This window comes from Maniola jurtina, chromosome 10 (genome assembly GCF_905333055.1).
Source record: "Maniola jurtina chromosome 10, ilManJurt1.1, whole genome shotgun sequence".
In the NCBI taxonomy this organism is placed as follows: Eukaryota; Metazoa; Arthropoda; class Insecta; order Lepidoptera; family Nymphalidae; genus Maniola; species Maniola jurtina.
Window position 1 is genome coordinate 13282549 of NC_060038.1, and position 17875 is coordinate 13300423.

Sequence of the window (17875 nt, forward strand, 5' to 3'; positions counted from 1 at the left end):
AACAAATTATACCTACTTAATAATAATATAGTAATATTCTGATTAATATGGTATATTTTTACGAACCTGGTAGTTAAACTGTTATACTTAATAAATTATTATGAAATATTCATAAAGGTGACGGACTGGTGGCTGGATGACATGTATCTGAAAGTGCGACACCCTTTGCCTATCAATTCAAACCCTGGCATGGTGTTTCCAAGGAGGCAATTCGCTAAAATAGACGAAGTGGCAGACCTGGCCGCTCTATACATTGATGATCTTCTTGACTACAAGGAAATGCTTGACAGGTAACCAATTAAAGCTTTAAATAAAACAATAAAATAAACAGTATTAAGTAAAACAAAAAAAGAGAATCTACTAATTTGGTCAAAAACGCAAATCATTTGTCATTTCGAGAAGTTATTTGAATTTTTTTCTTTATATTTGAAACGTTGTATTTATTCTGATATAAGCTTTGTTGACTGCGTACTTGAAGATAATAACAATAAGAATCCGTGGTGATTTTAATTTGATGATTAATTCATCACATTCAAATCACGAGGGATGCAACAGCGATAAAAGTAAATCTAAGTAGTTTTGAATATGAATTATTCTTCAGGGGCGAATTACCACAAGAAAGAGCCACCAGTCGCGAAAAAGGTCAACCTCTATGCATGGAGCAGTTCTACCGGCTGTTGGGCGTCTGTCGTATACCAGAAGTTGGAAAGGACCGTCTAGAACTGCCCAGCAGTTCAAACGATTCTAAAGAATGTGAGGAACTGGTGATCGTGGCGTGCAGAAACTATGTAAGTAATCGTAACATTTGAGCCATGGTCGCTAATATACGTAATCTTAAACATGTAGGAATAGGTATTAGTAGTATAAAGTTTCCTGAACTATTGCCAGTAAAAAATAACAAATTGCTATCGAACTTTATACTTTATAAGTTTATAGTATTTCAAACTTATTACTTGTTCAGAAGGATATTGAAACTACTTTAATCCACTTCAATTTCCAGTGCTTAACCAACTATTATCTTTGTATTCCGTGACTTAAAGTTCCTTTTGGGATTCCAAGTAATTTAATATTTTATGTTACCAACTTGGCTATCTTGAGAATTGAGATCGTGCTTAACTTTTATTACTTGTACTACTTGTAAGATACTGAAGTTGTGGGTTAATAAAATTGTACGTACTAGTATCTTCTTCAATTAAATTTCTTGGCTAGCAGTTCTAGAATTACAATTTAGATTTTCATTCCAATAATTCTTGGTTTCATTGTACTTAACTTCTAATAAAAAACGTTTAATGTTCATATTTAGATCTAAATTTTTATTGGTCTGAACGGGACTTGGGACTTTTTTAGTTTATTAACGAGTTGTAATAAATTGAAAACTTCATCATCTGATAGACGGCCACTGCTGGACATAGGTCTCTTGTACGGATTTCCACACGCCATAGTCTTGCACCACTTGAATACAGCGGCTGCAATAGGGGAGGGTGGGAAGGGGAGGGGAGTTCTACCAACACTGCACCTTCAAGCGCGAGTTCCGGTTCCAGGTTCCTTAAAAACTTGCTGATGATGATGACGGAGTTCCAGAATTCCTTCGTGGAACTTAGGGCTGCAGCAGTTGTTTTCCATGTCTCCTTGTCTTTGGCTGCTGTCTTGACATGGTTCCACGAAAATCCCACTCTTTTAAGGTCTGCTTCAATGGACCTTCTCCAGGTGTTATTTGATCGTCCTTAAAAACTTAGTGGTCTAGAATATAATCATTTATCATAAATTTATACATCTGTAACTAAGCTAGTCCATTCGTGTTCAGTTCTACCCGATCCCGGTAAAAGCAGTCGACAGAGGACGTCTAACTCCTGGAGAGATTCAAGCACAACTCCTCACCGCTATGGTGGACGCAGCCGGGGCACCTCCAGCGCCCAGGGTCGGGATACTGACCTCCATGAACAGAGACCAGTGGGCAAAAGCCAGGGAACAGCTTATTAGAGGTAAATTTGAAAATAACTTAAGACAGGGAAAACGTAGAGTCATCTAGGAATAGGCTGGTATAGCCAAAGTTGTTTTATTCGGTTACAAGTTAGCCCTTGACTGCAATCTCACCTGGTGCCTCTGGTGGCAAGTAATGCAGCCTAAGATGGAAGCCGGCTAACCTGGAAAGTTATGTTCCACCTGTTTGGTGAAGGTCATTTGACTGATGACAGCTGACTTTTAATAGAAGAGAGGACAAAATACCACACCATACTAGACCAGAAAATAGATTGCCAAAAGGTTAATAAATAGCAACAGCCTCAACGTCGCGAAAATCAGACGAAAAGGTATTTGGGATTTTTGCATGCCATACATTTTTCTACTTCTTCTTTCTTATAGTTCAAACAAGGTTCTTGAAGACAAGATGTCCTTAAAAGTCGTCCAAATGGTACATTATTTCCTTAATGTTTTGCATGATGATGATGATGAAGAGAATATATGAGTTCTCTTGTTAACAGATGAAAACAACCGGGCGAACCTCGAACTGATATCTCGAGCTTTATGCATCATGTGCGTGGACGAGGCAGGTGGGGACCGATCCGAGCTGGATAGTGACACCAACGCGCTGTTGCGGGCTATGCATGGTGGAGGTACTCGCCACCACTCTGCCAACCGCTGGTTCGACAAGACTGTACAGGTAACTTATATAGTACCATTGATTTTAACCAGGTCAAATTCTGAGATAAAGAAGAGGGGCAAAATGCCTGATTAAGTGAAGCAGCTATAACGGATGGAAAGACGGGCAGATGAATGAAGTCGCACCACGAAGGTTCTTTTTTACCATTTAGTATGGAACTCTAAAATGAGCCATAAGAATTGTACTTACTTAAGCAGAGGGAATTTGAATTATACTTGTTTTGTTTCTCTAATCCTATATTCGTCTTAATCATCCAAAAATGTGGACCGAAGCCTTGTCCTTTTAATATGATGTAATTCTGAAGGAATGGTCTAGTAAAACGAGGCTTTAGCCCAAAGAGAGTAGAGTAATTTTTTTTGTGAATTGAATCGTTTTGATTTTCCTGAGGATATCTCGACCCATACATCCGCGAAAAAAACTTTAAGCGAATCGTAGTCCCAAGATGTCGTTCTATGCTTTCTTAATTGATTATTCTTAGTTAATATGAAAAATTTTATTAACCAATTTTTTGTTCTAGCTGATCATATCATCAGATGGTACAGTGGGCATGTGCTATGAGCACAGCCCAGCGGAAGGCGTGGCAGTTATTCGGCTGGCTGAAAGAGCTCTTGCAAGAGCAGAAGTATCAGACAGGCCAGCTCCCCCACCCGTACTGTTGCCAGCACCGCAACCTATGAAGTGGAATCTTAGTGTGGATTTGCAGAGAACTATTGAACACGCTGCTAGGGATTTTGACCGGTGAGGCTTAGATTTTCACAGTTAGAACTGGATGCTTCACACAAACTTACAGATGAATGATGATGAATCCACACCAACTTACAAATATATATTAGATCTGTAAGTTAGTGCAGGTGCATTGCAATCCATACAACTCGTCGATATCGTAATAAATCTAAGCAAAGCTAAGCTTCTTTAGGACCGCTTTAAGGTCAGGTTATGCTCAAAACTGTTGTTCTTTTTTTCTTTTGGGCATTACTGGGAAAGTAACTTGATTACCTATGTATAGTTCAGATCACTTTCAGGCTATTCCTGAAAATGCTTTACAAAGGCAAGCCAGAGCAGAAGAAAGGACATGACTAGAGGAGACACGACCCACTCGACCCATAAATATTCTAGGATAATCGAGAAGACCTTTGCAATTAGGTATCCCATTAATCTTTGTGATATTGTTTCAGTGCAATATCGGATCTAGATTTAAAGGTGTACACGTACCGCAACTATGGCCGGGAATACATGAAGTCCTGCCGCACCAGCCCCGATGTCTACATACAACTGGCTATGCAATATGCATATTACAAGTATGTTTTTAAACTTTACCGTTTTAATAGTGAGTGCCACCATCTTACGTTAAGTAAATTATGTCGTATTAAACGCAATGGTCTACTATCCAATCATCTATTGAGCTGCATTCATCCACAAACCACACCTGGACATTTCAAAAGCATCATAAACAGACAGTTAGGTATGCAATGCAAGGCTCACCACTTGCTAATTACCACTTCAGCTTGCTAATCATTTGCACTTCACATACATCGCATTGGTTCCCTTGCTTTGTTCGTTCGGATTTTGTTCCTAAGAGAGATAACATAACCCGCTCCATATCGCGCTTAGTGACTTTTAAATTATGAACGAGGGTAATCAAGCTGTCCAGTTACCTTTCAAAAAAAAAAATCAAAATTCAAAATATTTTTATTCAATTAAACTTTTACAAGTGCTTTTGAATCGTCAAAATAATCTACCACTGGTTCGGAATGCTGTTCCTACCGAGAAGAACCAGCAAGAAACTCGGCGGTTGCTCTTTACTCATACTATGCCTGATAATTTTTAAACTCTCTATTATTTTGTATTTTGTATTTGTATTTTATTTATTCTTCGTTTCAGACTTATAAAAGCACTTACGAAAGTCACAATACACTGAAAAAATAAGTCTACCAAATATGTAGGATCTAAATAATATCAAAATAACAATAGTAAAAATAGTAAACTAATATTACGGGTACACAAGTAGGTACATAATTTTTAGCTTAGCTCGTTGAATAGCTTGTGCAGGGCTACATTTTCCATGCGTTTTTATCATCTATATAATCATTAATCTTATAATAACTTTTTTTAATTAAAATTTCTTTTATTTTACTTTTGAATTGTCTGTCAGAAAGATCGGTTATATCCTTTGGAATCATGTTGTAGAAGCGTATCGAACTGCCCATAAATGATTTAGTCGTTTTAGATAACCTGTATTTGTGTCCACTTAACTTATGTTTATTTCGTGTATTATAGTGATGAGAGTCAGAGTTCTTCTTATACGATGGCAGATGTTTTCTAATGTACATAATGTTCTCAAATATATAAAGTGAAGGCATGGTCAGAATGCCGATATCTTTAAACAAATGTCTTAGAGAATCTCTGGGCTTCATCTTATAAATGGCGCGAATAGCTCTTTTTTGGAGTATAAAAATTGTTTTCCAGTCCGCAGCAGAACCCCACAACAGAATTCCGTAAGACATCAAGCTTTGAAAATATGCAAAGTACACTATTTTAGCAGTTTGAACATCTGTTAACTGCCTTATTTTACGAATTGCAAATACTGCTGAACTGAGTCTACTTGACAGAATATTAATATGCGGTCCCCATTGTAAACTAGAATCAATAGTTAGTCCAAGGAAAAGAGCTTCGTCGACAATTTCTAATTTTTCATTGTTGAGAAATATCTCAACATTTCTTTCACCACGAAAGTTCGATGAGGCAAAATATACACACTTTGTTTTTTTGCTATTTAATGCTAAGTTATTGACCGAAAACCATTGCGAAAGCTTGGTGAGTGCTTTATTAAGGTTGCCCAAATCACAGGTTTTTCTGTTAACTTTAAATACGAGAGAAGTGTCATCAGCAAATAATACGATATCTGCTAGTTCTTTTACTATATTAGGAAGATCGTTAATATAGACTAGGAACAAAAATGGACCGAGAATTGATCCTTGTGGCACTCCTAATTTGACCTTAGTTCCTACAGATGTTCCTTTATTGACATATACTCTCATTTCTCGGTCAGTTAAGTATGATGAACTAGATTTTATATTTTTTATTATTTATTGTCTAGACTCTACGGTTACCTTGTATCGACCTACGAATCAGCATCTCTCCGTCGATTCCGCAACGGCCGTGTGGACAACATAAGGTCAGCTCACAGCGCAGCCCACGCGTGGGCCTCTGCCATGTGTACTGCTGATACTCCACCTCAGTCTGAGGAGGACGGTCAGAGAAAGGTCTCCTTCAATTTGTATGGGGTGAGTTTCTGGATGACTAACCATTTAACAGGGCTCTCTCCGTCACTCGTTTCCACTCGTTTCATACAATCGTAGTTCCAATTTCATTTGAATATTAAGCAAGCAAAGTCCATGAAATTTTGCAGACATATTCTAGACCCTAATATCTGTGTCTGTGGTGTTTTAGATTTTTCTAAAAATATGCAGTTTTAAAATTACAGGGGCTCCAAGATTTGTATGAAAATTTTAAGACCGCGTAACTTTGAAACCGAATATTTTAACAGAAATCTGGAAAACCACAGACATAGACATTAGTTTCTAGAATATGTCTGCAAAATTTCATGGACTTTGGTTGCTTAATATTCAAATGAAATTGGAACTACGATTGTATGAAACGAGTGGAAACGAGTGACGGAGAGAGCCCTGTTAATAAGACGCTACTCACTGCGTGATGATGAACTTTAATCACACTAATATTATAAAGGTGAAAGTTTGTATGTTTGTTACTTCTTGACGCAAACTACTGGACGGATTTGGCTGAAATTTGGAATGGAGATAGATAATATCCAGGATTAGCACATAGGCTACTTTTTATCCCGGAAAATCAAAGAGTTCCCACGGGATTTCAAAAAACTTAAATCCACGCGGACGAAGTCGCGGGAATCATCTAGTGGAGTACATAATCCGTTAGTCCACCATTACTTATTCAAAGAGAAGAGATAAATCAAATACTCACTTGATCTTAGGTGAAGAAAAACATAATGTAAAAGTCTTTAAACATCTGAAAAAATGTACGAGTAAGTAGCGCAGTTTTTAGTCCATTCGCTAATTTATGCCTATTGAAGGTTTTATTGTACCTAATAAAAAATATCCGCCCGTTTCGCCTTGGTCTTCTTGTGTGGATGACTTTATAAAAGTGACAAATTCTCATGCTTTGTTAAAACCTAATATGCTGCATACTATATCTCTTTGACAATTTCTAATTAATTACCATTTACCAATTATTTTCTTCTAGGAGCAAAAGAAACTGGAGTTATTCGAGGAAGCAGCCCGCAAGCAAACAGTGATAATGGAAGCAAATATCCTGGGGCGTGGTATCGACAACCATCTCCTGGGGTTACGTGAGGCGGCAAGGGAGACCCTGGGACAAGTACCTGAGCTGTTCACAGACACCACATACAGCCGCATGATAGAGTTCAAGCTCAGCACTAGTCAGGTAAACGTAAGGGTGCCATTCCACCAGAGATGTGCTATGCAGCTATGCTGCGAAGATGTAAAATCTACGCTACGAAAATATATGACCGTTTCCACCAATACTAAGCTATGTAGCTGTGCGAGGAAGATGCGCTATGAAGATGCGCCGCCGCAAAGTAGCTGTGCGAGAATGATGCGCATACTGTAGGTATTCTGCTCTGCACCACTGTAGACGGCCCATAGCAGGCACCCATAGCACGCATCCTTCCATATAAAAACATATCTTAGTTGAATCCGTTTCCACCAGTGCTAAGCTATGGGCACCAATGAATATGATTGGTGGATATCAAACGCATCCATAGCAACGTAGCATAGCACATCTCTGGTGGAAAAGCAGCGTAATCTTTCATAATAGTTGGGGATTTATCGCTTGTGATAATGGACGCAAATGTCCTGAGTTATGGCATCGACAACCACCAGTTTGGACTTTCGCTAATGAGAGGCAGCGAGAGAGTTCCTGGGTGAATTGTGTGTCCTCACTTTCAGGCACATGACGAGTCAGTAGCAGTTCTCACCTCCACTTTTAATATGGACACCTTTAATTCAAGAGTGAATAGGCATCTTTTAGGCAAGCTCGCTCCACCTTAGGCTGCATCATCACTTGCCAGCAGGTGTGATCGCAGCCAAGCGCTAGTCTGTAAAATTTAATACAAAAAAGCTGCCATGTTTAATAGAATATAATATAATATAATAGATTTTTATTCAAATAAACTTTTACAAGTGCTTTTGAATCGTCAAATAAATAATTTACCACTGGTTCGGAATGCCGTTCCTACCGTGAAGAACCAGCAAGAAACTCGGCGGTTGCTCTTTTCAATTGTTCAATTTACAATAAATATCTAATCAAGGGGCTGATCAAATTCCTAGACCGCAATAAACAACACACTATCCTTTGGAACTACTAGAAGAGAAAGAAATTCTTAAAATGATCTTTATCTACCACAGGTAGCAACAACAACAGACGGCACATTCATGGGCTACGGCGCAGTCGTCCCCGACGGCTATGGTTGCAGCTACAACCCGAAGAAGGACTGCGTTATATTCTGCATATCCTCCTTCGTATCTTCTAGCGTGACCAACACGGAAGCCTTCCGGCAGTCTCTAGAAGAGGCTCTGGATTCAATGAAGCTCATGTTTCAAAATCGGAAAACTGAAAGCTAAGTATTAGTAATCCAAACTTTTAAGAAGTCAAACTTCATGGGCGCAGGAGAAGAAATAGTAAAAAGAAGGATGCTGGAGATGGATTTAAGAGGAGTGACATGAAGCTCCTACTCTATTTTTCACAGTAGGTACTTAGGCTGAAAGTACTGAAACCTATAGAGCACACTTTGACTTTTCTCAGCTCAGACTTAAGTTTCAGTTAAAAAGAGACAGATTTATATCAGTCATATATCGCTGTCTCGTTTTAACGGTAGGTATCTTAAGTCTGAGGAAAGTCAAAGCGCGCGCTATAGATTTCCGCCTTAGACATTGAGAAATTATTTTCTTGTCCAAGTAATAATATAACTTTACTGTATCTACTGTAACTTTGTGAAAAATTCCAAAGGTATAACCTAATTTTGGATAAGTGTTATCGTTTTTAGAATATCGTATCGAAGTATTATTTATTTCAAAATTTAAAATTACTAAGATATTTAAAATTTATCTTTAATCTTAGAAAACAATATAATATATTTATATCGAGGGGCAATACATCTATTTAAAAAACCGCCCGATTATTTATATTAACGATATTACCTACCAAGGTAGGTACTTATTTTATATCTTATTTCGTTATGATTATGTATGACTCTTTATATTATAATAATTATTACTGTGCGTGCGTAAACATAAAAATTATCTTCGTTTTTCGATCAAATTGGATCATATTAATAAGCATAAATTTAAATACGCACACTTTTAAAAATAGATATACCTATATATTATTACATATACTTACTATAAGTACAATTATAAAAATACCTATATTATAACAATTTGTTGTACCAAAACTAAACATATCACTTCGAGGCTGTATTGGTAGCGCGTTTTTATTAAAATTAATTGGTAGGTATCGCTATAGCCTATAGCTACCTAGTTTCATGTTTTATGAATTTATAGAAATATTAGTTAAATATTAGATGTTATTAATAATATATTTATGTATGTTATATATCTAGTAACAATATCCCTGTTTAGCTAACCTTAAGGTAGTTCTAAAACTAATTGAATATTAGAGCTAAATGTACCTTTATATTATAAAAATACCTACTACCTAGGTTACCTACCTACCTATTGGGAAATAATGAAATTATTTATATTAAGTATAGCTCTATATATTGCAAAAAAATAAACATTTTGAGTTTTCACCAATATTACTGAATTAGGAATTTTCAAAAAGTAATTTGAAACATGAAAATCCAATATTCGCCTGTCATCTGTCATTGATATAATTGGTTGATGTTGAAAAAATTATTGATTGATCAACCAATTAATTTATTATTATAGAGGACATGGCTCAATATAAGTAAATAATAAATAAGTACTGTTAATATAATTTTTACTAAAATCTTATCATTTTTAAATACTTGTAAGTAAATTGATTTCAAAACGTACAAAGTACGACTACCTACTTAAGAAAGATTATTTTAGGTCCTAAAATGTATTAATTCACTTAGCTTCACGTTACTTTTTATGTTACTACGTTGACTTTTTCATAATGCCATTCTAGTTGCATTTATATAATATTTAAATTAACGTAATAATATTATATTATATTGCCGTGTATTAAGTCTTATGCTATCATTGTTAATACCGTAAAAAAATTCTTTTTATATTTTTCGTAAACCACATATTATTATATTCTTAAATTAGCATGAAACATTAACGTCCCTAATATCTTAATCATACTTAATTTAACTTTGCAAAACTTTTAGAAGAAACACTTAAAATTATTAGGTATTAATTATTATTATTAGGCAGTCTCATAATATATAGGGTATAGATATACAAGCTTATTCAATGGAAAATGGGTGTGTTTATTTTATCAGAATGTTTTTATACAAGTGAATTTCCAGTTATTGTTATAGATGCGATTAGAGGATTCCTACATAAAGTTATAGTTAATTAGTACCTAGTTATTGAATAGACGATTCCTATTTAGTGTTTAGTATAGTATTTTATACATTGTTGAAATCTTTCACAGATGTTACGTATTTAACTATACAATAGCTCAGAAACTATTTTATTATATTGTTATGTTTATAAAGCTTAGTAAAAGTAAATTTGGCACAAAGTGTTTTGTTGTTACTCTTGCATCAACAGTCGTTAAGATGCAATTGGTCGCATGTAATGCAAATAAAATGTCATTCATTGATCAACCAATTAACTGAATAAAATTATAAAAGTTAATAAAAATTGCGTACTTATACAACATTCTTTACTGTCTATTTGCGCCAAATAAGCCTTTATTAATAATATTGTTACAAAACCATTGATGTCCATTTTTTTTATAAAATAAAAATATATTAAATTTTTACATCGCTAAGGATTATACCTAGGTGCAGATTTCCGCATCACAGAGATTTTTGGAAAGCATTAAGTATAATTAATTATTTAAAATAATGAATGGTATGAGTTCTTTTTGAATTTGTCAATGCTGTGGTGATAACATAACAATTAGAAATGTAAAATAATATAATTATACCAATTTGTTTGATGGAGAGTTTTTAAAACTTAACTATTTTATCTATTATCTAATGTAGGTACCTACTCATGTAAATTACCTGCTTTTTAAGCTTGCTACTTATTTATTTTTTACGAATATAAAAGATTTATTTACCTATTGCATTTTTAGATATATAGGTACCTATATAAAATATTGTTAAAATCTAAAATAATCTTAAAATCACGTGCAAATTGAAATTCATGATTTATAAATCTTTTTAAGGTAAGTATCTATTTATATATGAAAGATAAGCAAATATAGAGTATGCTATCGTCAAAATGGAAAAGTCTCCTTACTTAATTCTATTTTAAATTAAAAAAATTGGTTGTCTGTAAAGTCGGTTTACTGACGATAGTTGAACGTGACAACATAGGCCGATTGTGCTTCTTTGTCGCTCGTTCCGCGTTCTCGCTTGCACTTCAAGCCTTACATGGAACGCCTCAGAGCGAGGTAACGCCGCATGAGTCATGTTTTTTCGTGCGTGCAGCCGGCTCTATCGAATTATAAGACGTTGTCACGTCAATAAAACACAATCCATTTCATCAATAACATAAGTAATCGTAATGTATCATTCTAATTTCTAGGATTAAAGAACTTAACATACATATCAAAATGTCATCGATCATGTTTGACATGACCAAGAATATCGAAACATATCAAAGATTTAGTATTAAGAAAAGGATACATATCAAAATGTAACTTAATTAAGTATTTACTTAAGTACCTATTTATTACGTCTCTATACGAGCGATTTTTATCTACTACTTAATCGGTCGATATTATATTTTTCCTTTATAATTGTATGAATATCTATATACATATTGCTGTTGGATACGCATTTTACACTAATTTATCTAACTATAAAATATAAGGTAGGTATACCTACCTTATAATTATAAAAAAAAGAAATGAGCATTTAATATCGATAGGTATAAGCATGTAGGCACCTATAGTTATAGAAGACTATTTAGTAGAATTACTAACTAAATCTTAGTTTCAGTAGAATTACCTACTAATCAAATGCTTCAACAGGGCTCTCTCCGTCACTCGCTTCATACAATCGTAGTTCCAATTTCATTTAAATATTAAGCAACCCAAGTCCATGAAATGCAAACATATTCTAGAAACTAATATCTGTGTCTGTGGTGTTTTAGATTTTTCTAAAAATATGTAGTTTTAAAATTACAGGGGCTCAAAGATTTGTATGTAAATTTTTAAGATCGCGTAACTTTGAAACCGAATATTTTAACAGAAATCTGGAAAACCACAGACATAGATGTTAGTTTCTAGAATATGTCTGCAAAATTTCATGGACTTTGTTTGCTTAGTATTCAAATGAAATTGGAACTACGTTTGTATGAAACGAGTGAAGGAGAGACCCCTCTTAAGCATTAATCACAGGCATTAATCCAACATTATGTTCTGTAGAAGCAGGCGTCAATTTGCGGAAGTTTGCAAAACTTTGGAATTGCGAATTGTGGAGTTTACATCTCTTATAGGTTGTTGTTGTCTTGTATTTAAATACTTGTGAGACCGCAAACGTATCAATATAAATGTTGTAGCAATCACCTGAGTTTAGAAATATTCATTAAGCAGTGTTTTTAAGAGCGGTCAGTGAGGCAAAAATTTACAATAATTAGGCACTAGATACAAGATACAAGATATACAAGATTTTTATTTGCAGAAACATTTTTTTGTTTACAGTTAGATGTTATTAAATACATAGTAGAAATGTTTTACTAGGTAAGTACTAGTGTGGTTTTACAGAGACGCTTTCGCCAGCGCGGTTGGTAAGCGTCGCGGGCCACGAGCTTTGCGTCTCTTGGATCGTCACATAGTCGCGCGGATGGCCCGCGCTGACGGCAATTCGGCCACCGCGCTTACCACCCGCGCGCTTACCATCCGCGCGGACGGTAAGCGTCACTGTAAAACCAGTTTTAGATATTTGTTATCACTAGCAACGCACACACGCACTGTTCGAAGATGCTGGATTCAGTCTGCCCAACACCGTGCTGCGAAAAATCCTTACATACGACCTAGGTATGTCCAGCAGTAGGTGGACGTTTCTCAGTTGATGATGATTCTCAGTTGATTAGATATAGAGGAATTCGGTCTGTCATGATGCCGACTTTAAGGAAATAAGCACTGCATTCAGATATTGAGAAAAATGACATACCTAAGTAGAAACATAGGTACTTATCTATGTTCAGGAATTGAGTCCGAACTTGTTTCTAAAAAAAATTACGTACTGACGACTTTACTGTGGAGCCTTTAAAAAAGAAAAACAGTAGATTTTTTACGATCTGCCATAAACTTATAACAGATTAAGGCATTTGATCTTAATTTTTGAACATGTAGTTATTTGAGATGAATAAGTGTCTAAGGGGTCATTTTTATTCTAAGGGGTCATTGCGTCGACTTTAGAGAAGATAACTACATACCTAGATGAAAAAATTCAAATTCATATGAAACTTTGTAAGCATAATACTGCCTAGGGACTTCGTCTGTGTTGGTGTTAGCTGGCGGTCGTGCTCTGCCTTTTTGGAGTGTTTTTTTGTTAAAACTGACTGGAAAGCGCTCTAAGGGGGTGCCGTGCGTGTGTCGGCGAGCGCCGGCACAGACGGGGTCCACACTTGTATAGTTTAACTAACTTGTATAACTACAAACTTGACATTGGCTAATCTTTGTAAAGCCAGACGAGAGACGAAAAAAATACTACCTAGTTAGAAAAGTAATTTAGAAAATGTAGTTCTTCCTGTTTATTTTAGAGACTGTTTCAATACAACATATATTTTTAGCAACATATTATGTTAATTATACTCTATCGATTACCACAATAAAATCATCACACATGACATTGTTTGTGAATCTTTGAATTTTCGGCTCACCGACTGCACTTAAATTAATAGCCCGTAGATATACATAGCAAATCTTTTAAATAGGTAGAGTATAGGTACACGGATTTAACATATAAGTAGGAAGACTTAAGTAAATGTTCAATGTTCTTGTTTCGAAAAAAAAACTATTATAAATTAGTTGAGTAGTTTATAGAAAAGCCAAGCTTAAAGTGTTCTAAATATTGTTTCACCATAGAATTCTAGTCATATTATATTAATACAAACAAAAGTAAGACAATGTTTCATTCACAGTTTATATTTCCCGTTAAAAATATATAATTGTTGACTATATTATACTTATAGCTTTGTACAACATTTGCTGATTAAATTAGCGTACCTATGGTGGTATCTTGTTTATAAAACTGAAAGTTTGCTTAGTTACTTTTTGAAAAGATCTTAGTATATACGCGTAGGTAAATGGCTAAGTAAAATCACAAAATTATTTATACATAACTTTCGAATTGTTTGATGTTACTGTCGATTAAATTCAATCTTCATTGTGTTTAAATAATGATTGAATTAAGTAAACTTAGCGCTCCCTAATGCCAATTGAATTGGGGTTAAATCTAACGCCAAACGGCAATATGAATGCCGTTGTAAAAATATCGCGTTAGGTCGTGCCGTAGCTACACCTACGATTAACAGGGCTCTCTCCGTCACTCGTTTCATACAATCGTAGTTCCAATTTCATTTGATTATTAAGCAACCAAAGTCTATGAAATTTTGCAGACATATTCTAGAAACTAATATCTGTGTCTGTGGTGTTTTAGATTTTTCTAAAAATATGTAGTTTTAAAATTACAGGGGCTCAAAGATTTCTATGTAAATTTTTAAGACCGTAACTTTGAAACCGAATATTTTAACAGAAATCTGGAAAACCACAGACATAGATATTAGTTTCTAGAATATGTCTGCTAAATTTTATGGACTTTGGTTGCTGAATATTAAAATGAAATTGGAACTACGTTTGTATGAAGCGAGTGACGGAGAGACCCCTATTAACGGAGCGCTCATATCCACAGTCCACAGTACCTAATTATTACCTACGTTTAGTTTAATGTCTAGGAAAGTGGCACAAGTTGTAATGTGTTCGTCTGTCCGTAGCAGAGAGTGAAATGTAAACATATCACTATGTGTAAAAGATGTATCTATGTCAATTCGATGTTAATCTCAAATAAACTATACTTCTATGAGGATGTTTTTTTTTAATTTAAATAATTAAAATCCACTGGAGTGAGATGGCTTGTGAAATAGAATGCCAGCTGCGAGAGATTGACAGCAAGATTGAGGCTTAGATATATAGAGCTTACCTTGACTTTGCTCAGATTTAAGACATTGTTAAAACGAGACAGCGTTATATCGCCCACATAATCTGTCTCGTTTTAATTCTGAGCAAAGTCAAAGTACGATCTATTTCAACCTGAGATCCTTGATTGTTTACGTCAACGGTCGTCCTGCCACAAACCGCGCCTTACTTCACGAGCAATCTCAGTGAAATGGTAGGTAGGTATATATTCTATACAACCCTTGCTCAGATTTAAGACAGTTGAACTCAGACAAATATTTTATGTAGAGACTAGAGATGTAAATCGGTTCGATCTCATTTAAACTCCGTCTAAGTCTGAGTAAACTATGGAAAGTAAGCATAGATTATAAAAGGCTGATCTGTATGGAATGCACTTTGACTTTACTTAGTGTTAAGATACTGTTAAAATAAGACAGATTTATAGCAGCCATATAACACTGTCTCGTTTTAACAAAAGTCTGAGTGAAGTCAAAGTCTATATCTATGTGATTTACGCTGAGATCCAGTGTGTTGTGACTTTACCGACTTTAAATCCGAGACTAATTTATGTTAACAGTATCTTAAGTCTGAGCAAAGTCAAAGTTCGCTCTATAGATCTTATAGATCCCAGCCTCATTGCCAGGACAGATTCGCGACAGGTTGAGATGGCAATCGGAGTACGAGGCGTCACCCGTGGTCACCCGCACCGGGTTAGCGCGGGGGCTGTGCGGGTGTGCGGGGCGTTCCCTCCCCGATTGCCATTTTTGTACTTATCCCGATAAAAATAAATACTTCAATATTAATTTTCCACTATTTTTATTAAAACTGAGTTCTTACAAGTTACAACAAATTATATAACACAGCTACATCATATTATATATTTTATAATGGAATACATAACAATGAAAATGTTTGATGGCACTTAACTATACAATAGACAATACTTTGCGACTTTTAAAAATAATATAAACAATCTCAAGCCTTTTCCGAAACAAGCTGCTCAAAATAAATGCAAAAATCTTATTATCCAAAATCATCAGCATCATCATCTCGACCCAAAACAGACCCACTACTGAGTACGCCCTTCTCATTGTGAGAGGAAGTCACAATGAGAAGGGTTTAGTCCACCACGCTGGCCAAATGCAGATTGGTGGACTGATTACATTTTAGAGAACATTATGGAAACTCTCAGGCAACCGAAAATTAAAGGTGCGTGGCCGGGATCGAACCTTAGACCCTCAGAATAGGACGCCAGTCTTTAACCACCAGACTATCACCGCTTCAAAAATATCTATCCATAATAATTATGAATTATTCTCACTATAACCTATAATGTTTATTCATCCGAAATGTTCGTAATCTATTATTTCTATAATTTTATTATGTCTTTACATTTTATTTCATTTCTCTATTTCTCTTTTTCTTTCCCTCGAATATAAAATTTCTCAAATTCTTTTTACATAATAATATTCCCTTTTTACATAATTAACTCTAACCTAAAATTACATAAACACAATTTGATTATTATTATGGCTCATACAATGCTTAAGTTTTTCATACAATACTCATTCATAAAACTTTATAGGTATTTTATACGTAGAGTTTGATTAAAACCTACATAATATGTATTGTACATACTACTTTAATACATATACATCTACGATGCTTATTTGAGACTAGTTTTAATATTATGGTTCCGTACCTGCAGAATGCGAACGGGTCTAAAAGCGGGCTGTCCATTAATCACGTGAGGCTCGAAAGGGACAGGAAGGGGGGGAGGGGGTCCATAAAGTCACAAAATATCACAAGGGGGAGGGAGGGGTGCAGTAATATATCACGTGTAAAGCCAATTTCTTAAATCGGACCCTTTCAAGTAAAGATTTTTATATAAACCTGTGATGATACTGCATTGGCGCAATTAAAGTGCCATAAGCCTACTTTGTCGTATTAATTTACGAATTGCAAAAAACCAAATTAAATTTGAATTTCGCGGGCAGACCCGTATCCAATCCAATCCACCTTAATCCAATTTTAGACGTCACGGCATTCTTCCCAGTGTTGGCCACCTCCATCTTGGAGGCTTGCGGTGTCTTCTACGTAATTAGATAAGCTGGTTCACACTTGCAGTCGTCATCAGATTTTACCTACAATAATAAATTAATTATATTTTTTTTTGTTTTTTTTTTCTATTTATTTAATAATTAATTAACTTATTTTTTTAGATATTCTCACTATATTCACAAATACTATAAATACTTAAATATAAAAATTACAAACAAAAATTGTAACGAGGCAGGGTGCCCAGAACGCTGGCTGCATTACCTCGTTGAATGTCCAGACTAATATGCTGGCCAAGGTAATGCCAGACCTCCGGTCACTCGTGGACTCCACAAGACGGGATGACAGGTCCTTAAAAGGGATCTGGCATTCTCGCCCCACGAACCCATGGTCTCCACTCCAAAAAGCACAAATATGAATTTTTTTTCTTTATTTTTTGCACGAGTCTGACTCGCGCTTGGCCGGTTTTTTTAAATGATACATACCATCAAGAAATGATGCAAGCTGAGGGCCTCAGCGCGCGGGCGCAGGTCAGGGTCATGGGTGAGGCAGCTGAGGCAGAACTGCTGGCCCTCCGGCGACAGCGTGTCCGGTATGTGCGGCCGCCCGCCCATGCCCACCACGAACATTATCTGATAGTTGCTGTCGTACTCCGAGAACGGGCGCTGTCAAATAGATAGATAGCTGCACTTCTTCTCCTTACACTTATACCTCATCCGATACATGGGCAACGTTTATAACTACAATAGGGAT

The 17875-nt window shown here is 35.6% G+C and overlaps 2 protein-coding genes across 5 annotated transcripts in view; one reads left to right on the forward strand and one right to left on the reverse strand.

The window, feature by feature from the left end:
• LOC123869110 (choline O-acetyltransferase) overlaps positions 1 to 8388 on the forward strand; it is a 77531-nt gene extending 69143 nt beyond the window's left edge. The window contains exons 5-13 of the mRNA XM_045911848.1: positions 118 to 290; positions 602 to 788; positions 1805 to 1982; positions 2481 to 2659; positions 3177 to 3397; positions 3835 to 3957; positions 5757 to 5943; positions 6938 to 7138; positions 8122 to 8388. Coding sequence (XP_045767804.1) covers positions 118 to 290; positions 602 to 788; positions 1805 to 1982; positions 2481 to 2659; positions 3177 to 3397; positions 3835 to 3957; positions 5757 to 5943; positions 6938 to 7138; positions 8122 to 8337 — 1665 coding nt within the window. The 3' untranslated portion in view covers positions 8338 to 8388. The remainder of the gene's footprint in view (positions 1 to 117; positions 291 to 601; positions 789 to 1804; positions 1983 to 2480; positions 2660 to 3176; positions 3398 to 3834; positions 3958 to 5756; positions 5944 to 6937; positions 7139 to 8121) is intronic.
• A 7475-nt stretch (positions 8389 to 15863) lies between these two features.
• Positions 15864 to 17875, reverse strand: part of LOC123869230 (mitogen-activated protein kinase kinase kinase 4) — a 39113-nt gene continuing 37101 nt past the window's right edge. For all 4 annotated transcript variants that reach the window (XM_045912053.1, XM_045912052.1, XM_045912054.1 and 1 more), the window contains 2 exons: positions 17608 to 17787; positions 15864 to 17208 (listed from right to left, as the gene is read on the reverse strand). In XM_045912053.1, coding sequence (XP_045768009.1) covers positions 17158 to 17208; positions 17608 to 17787 — 231 coding nt within the window. In that variant the 3' untranslated portion in view covers positions 15864 to 17157. The remainder of the gene's footprint in view (positions 17209 to 17607; positions 17788 to 17875) is intronic.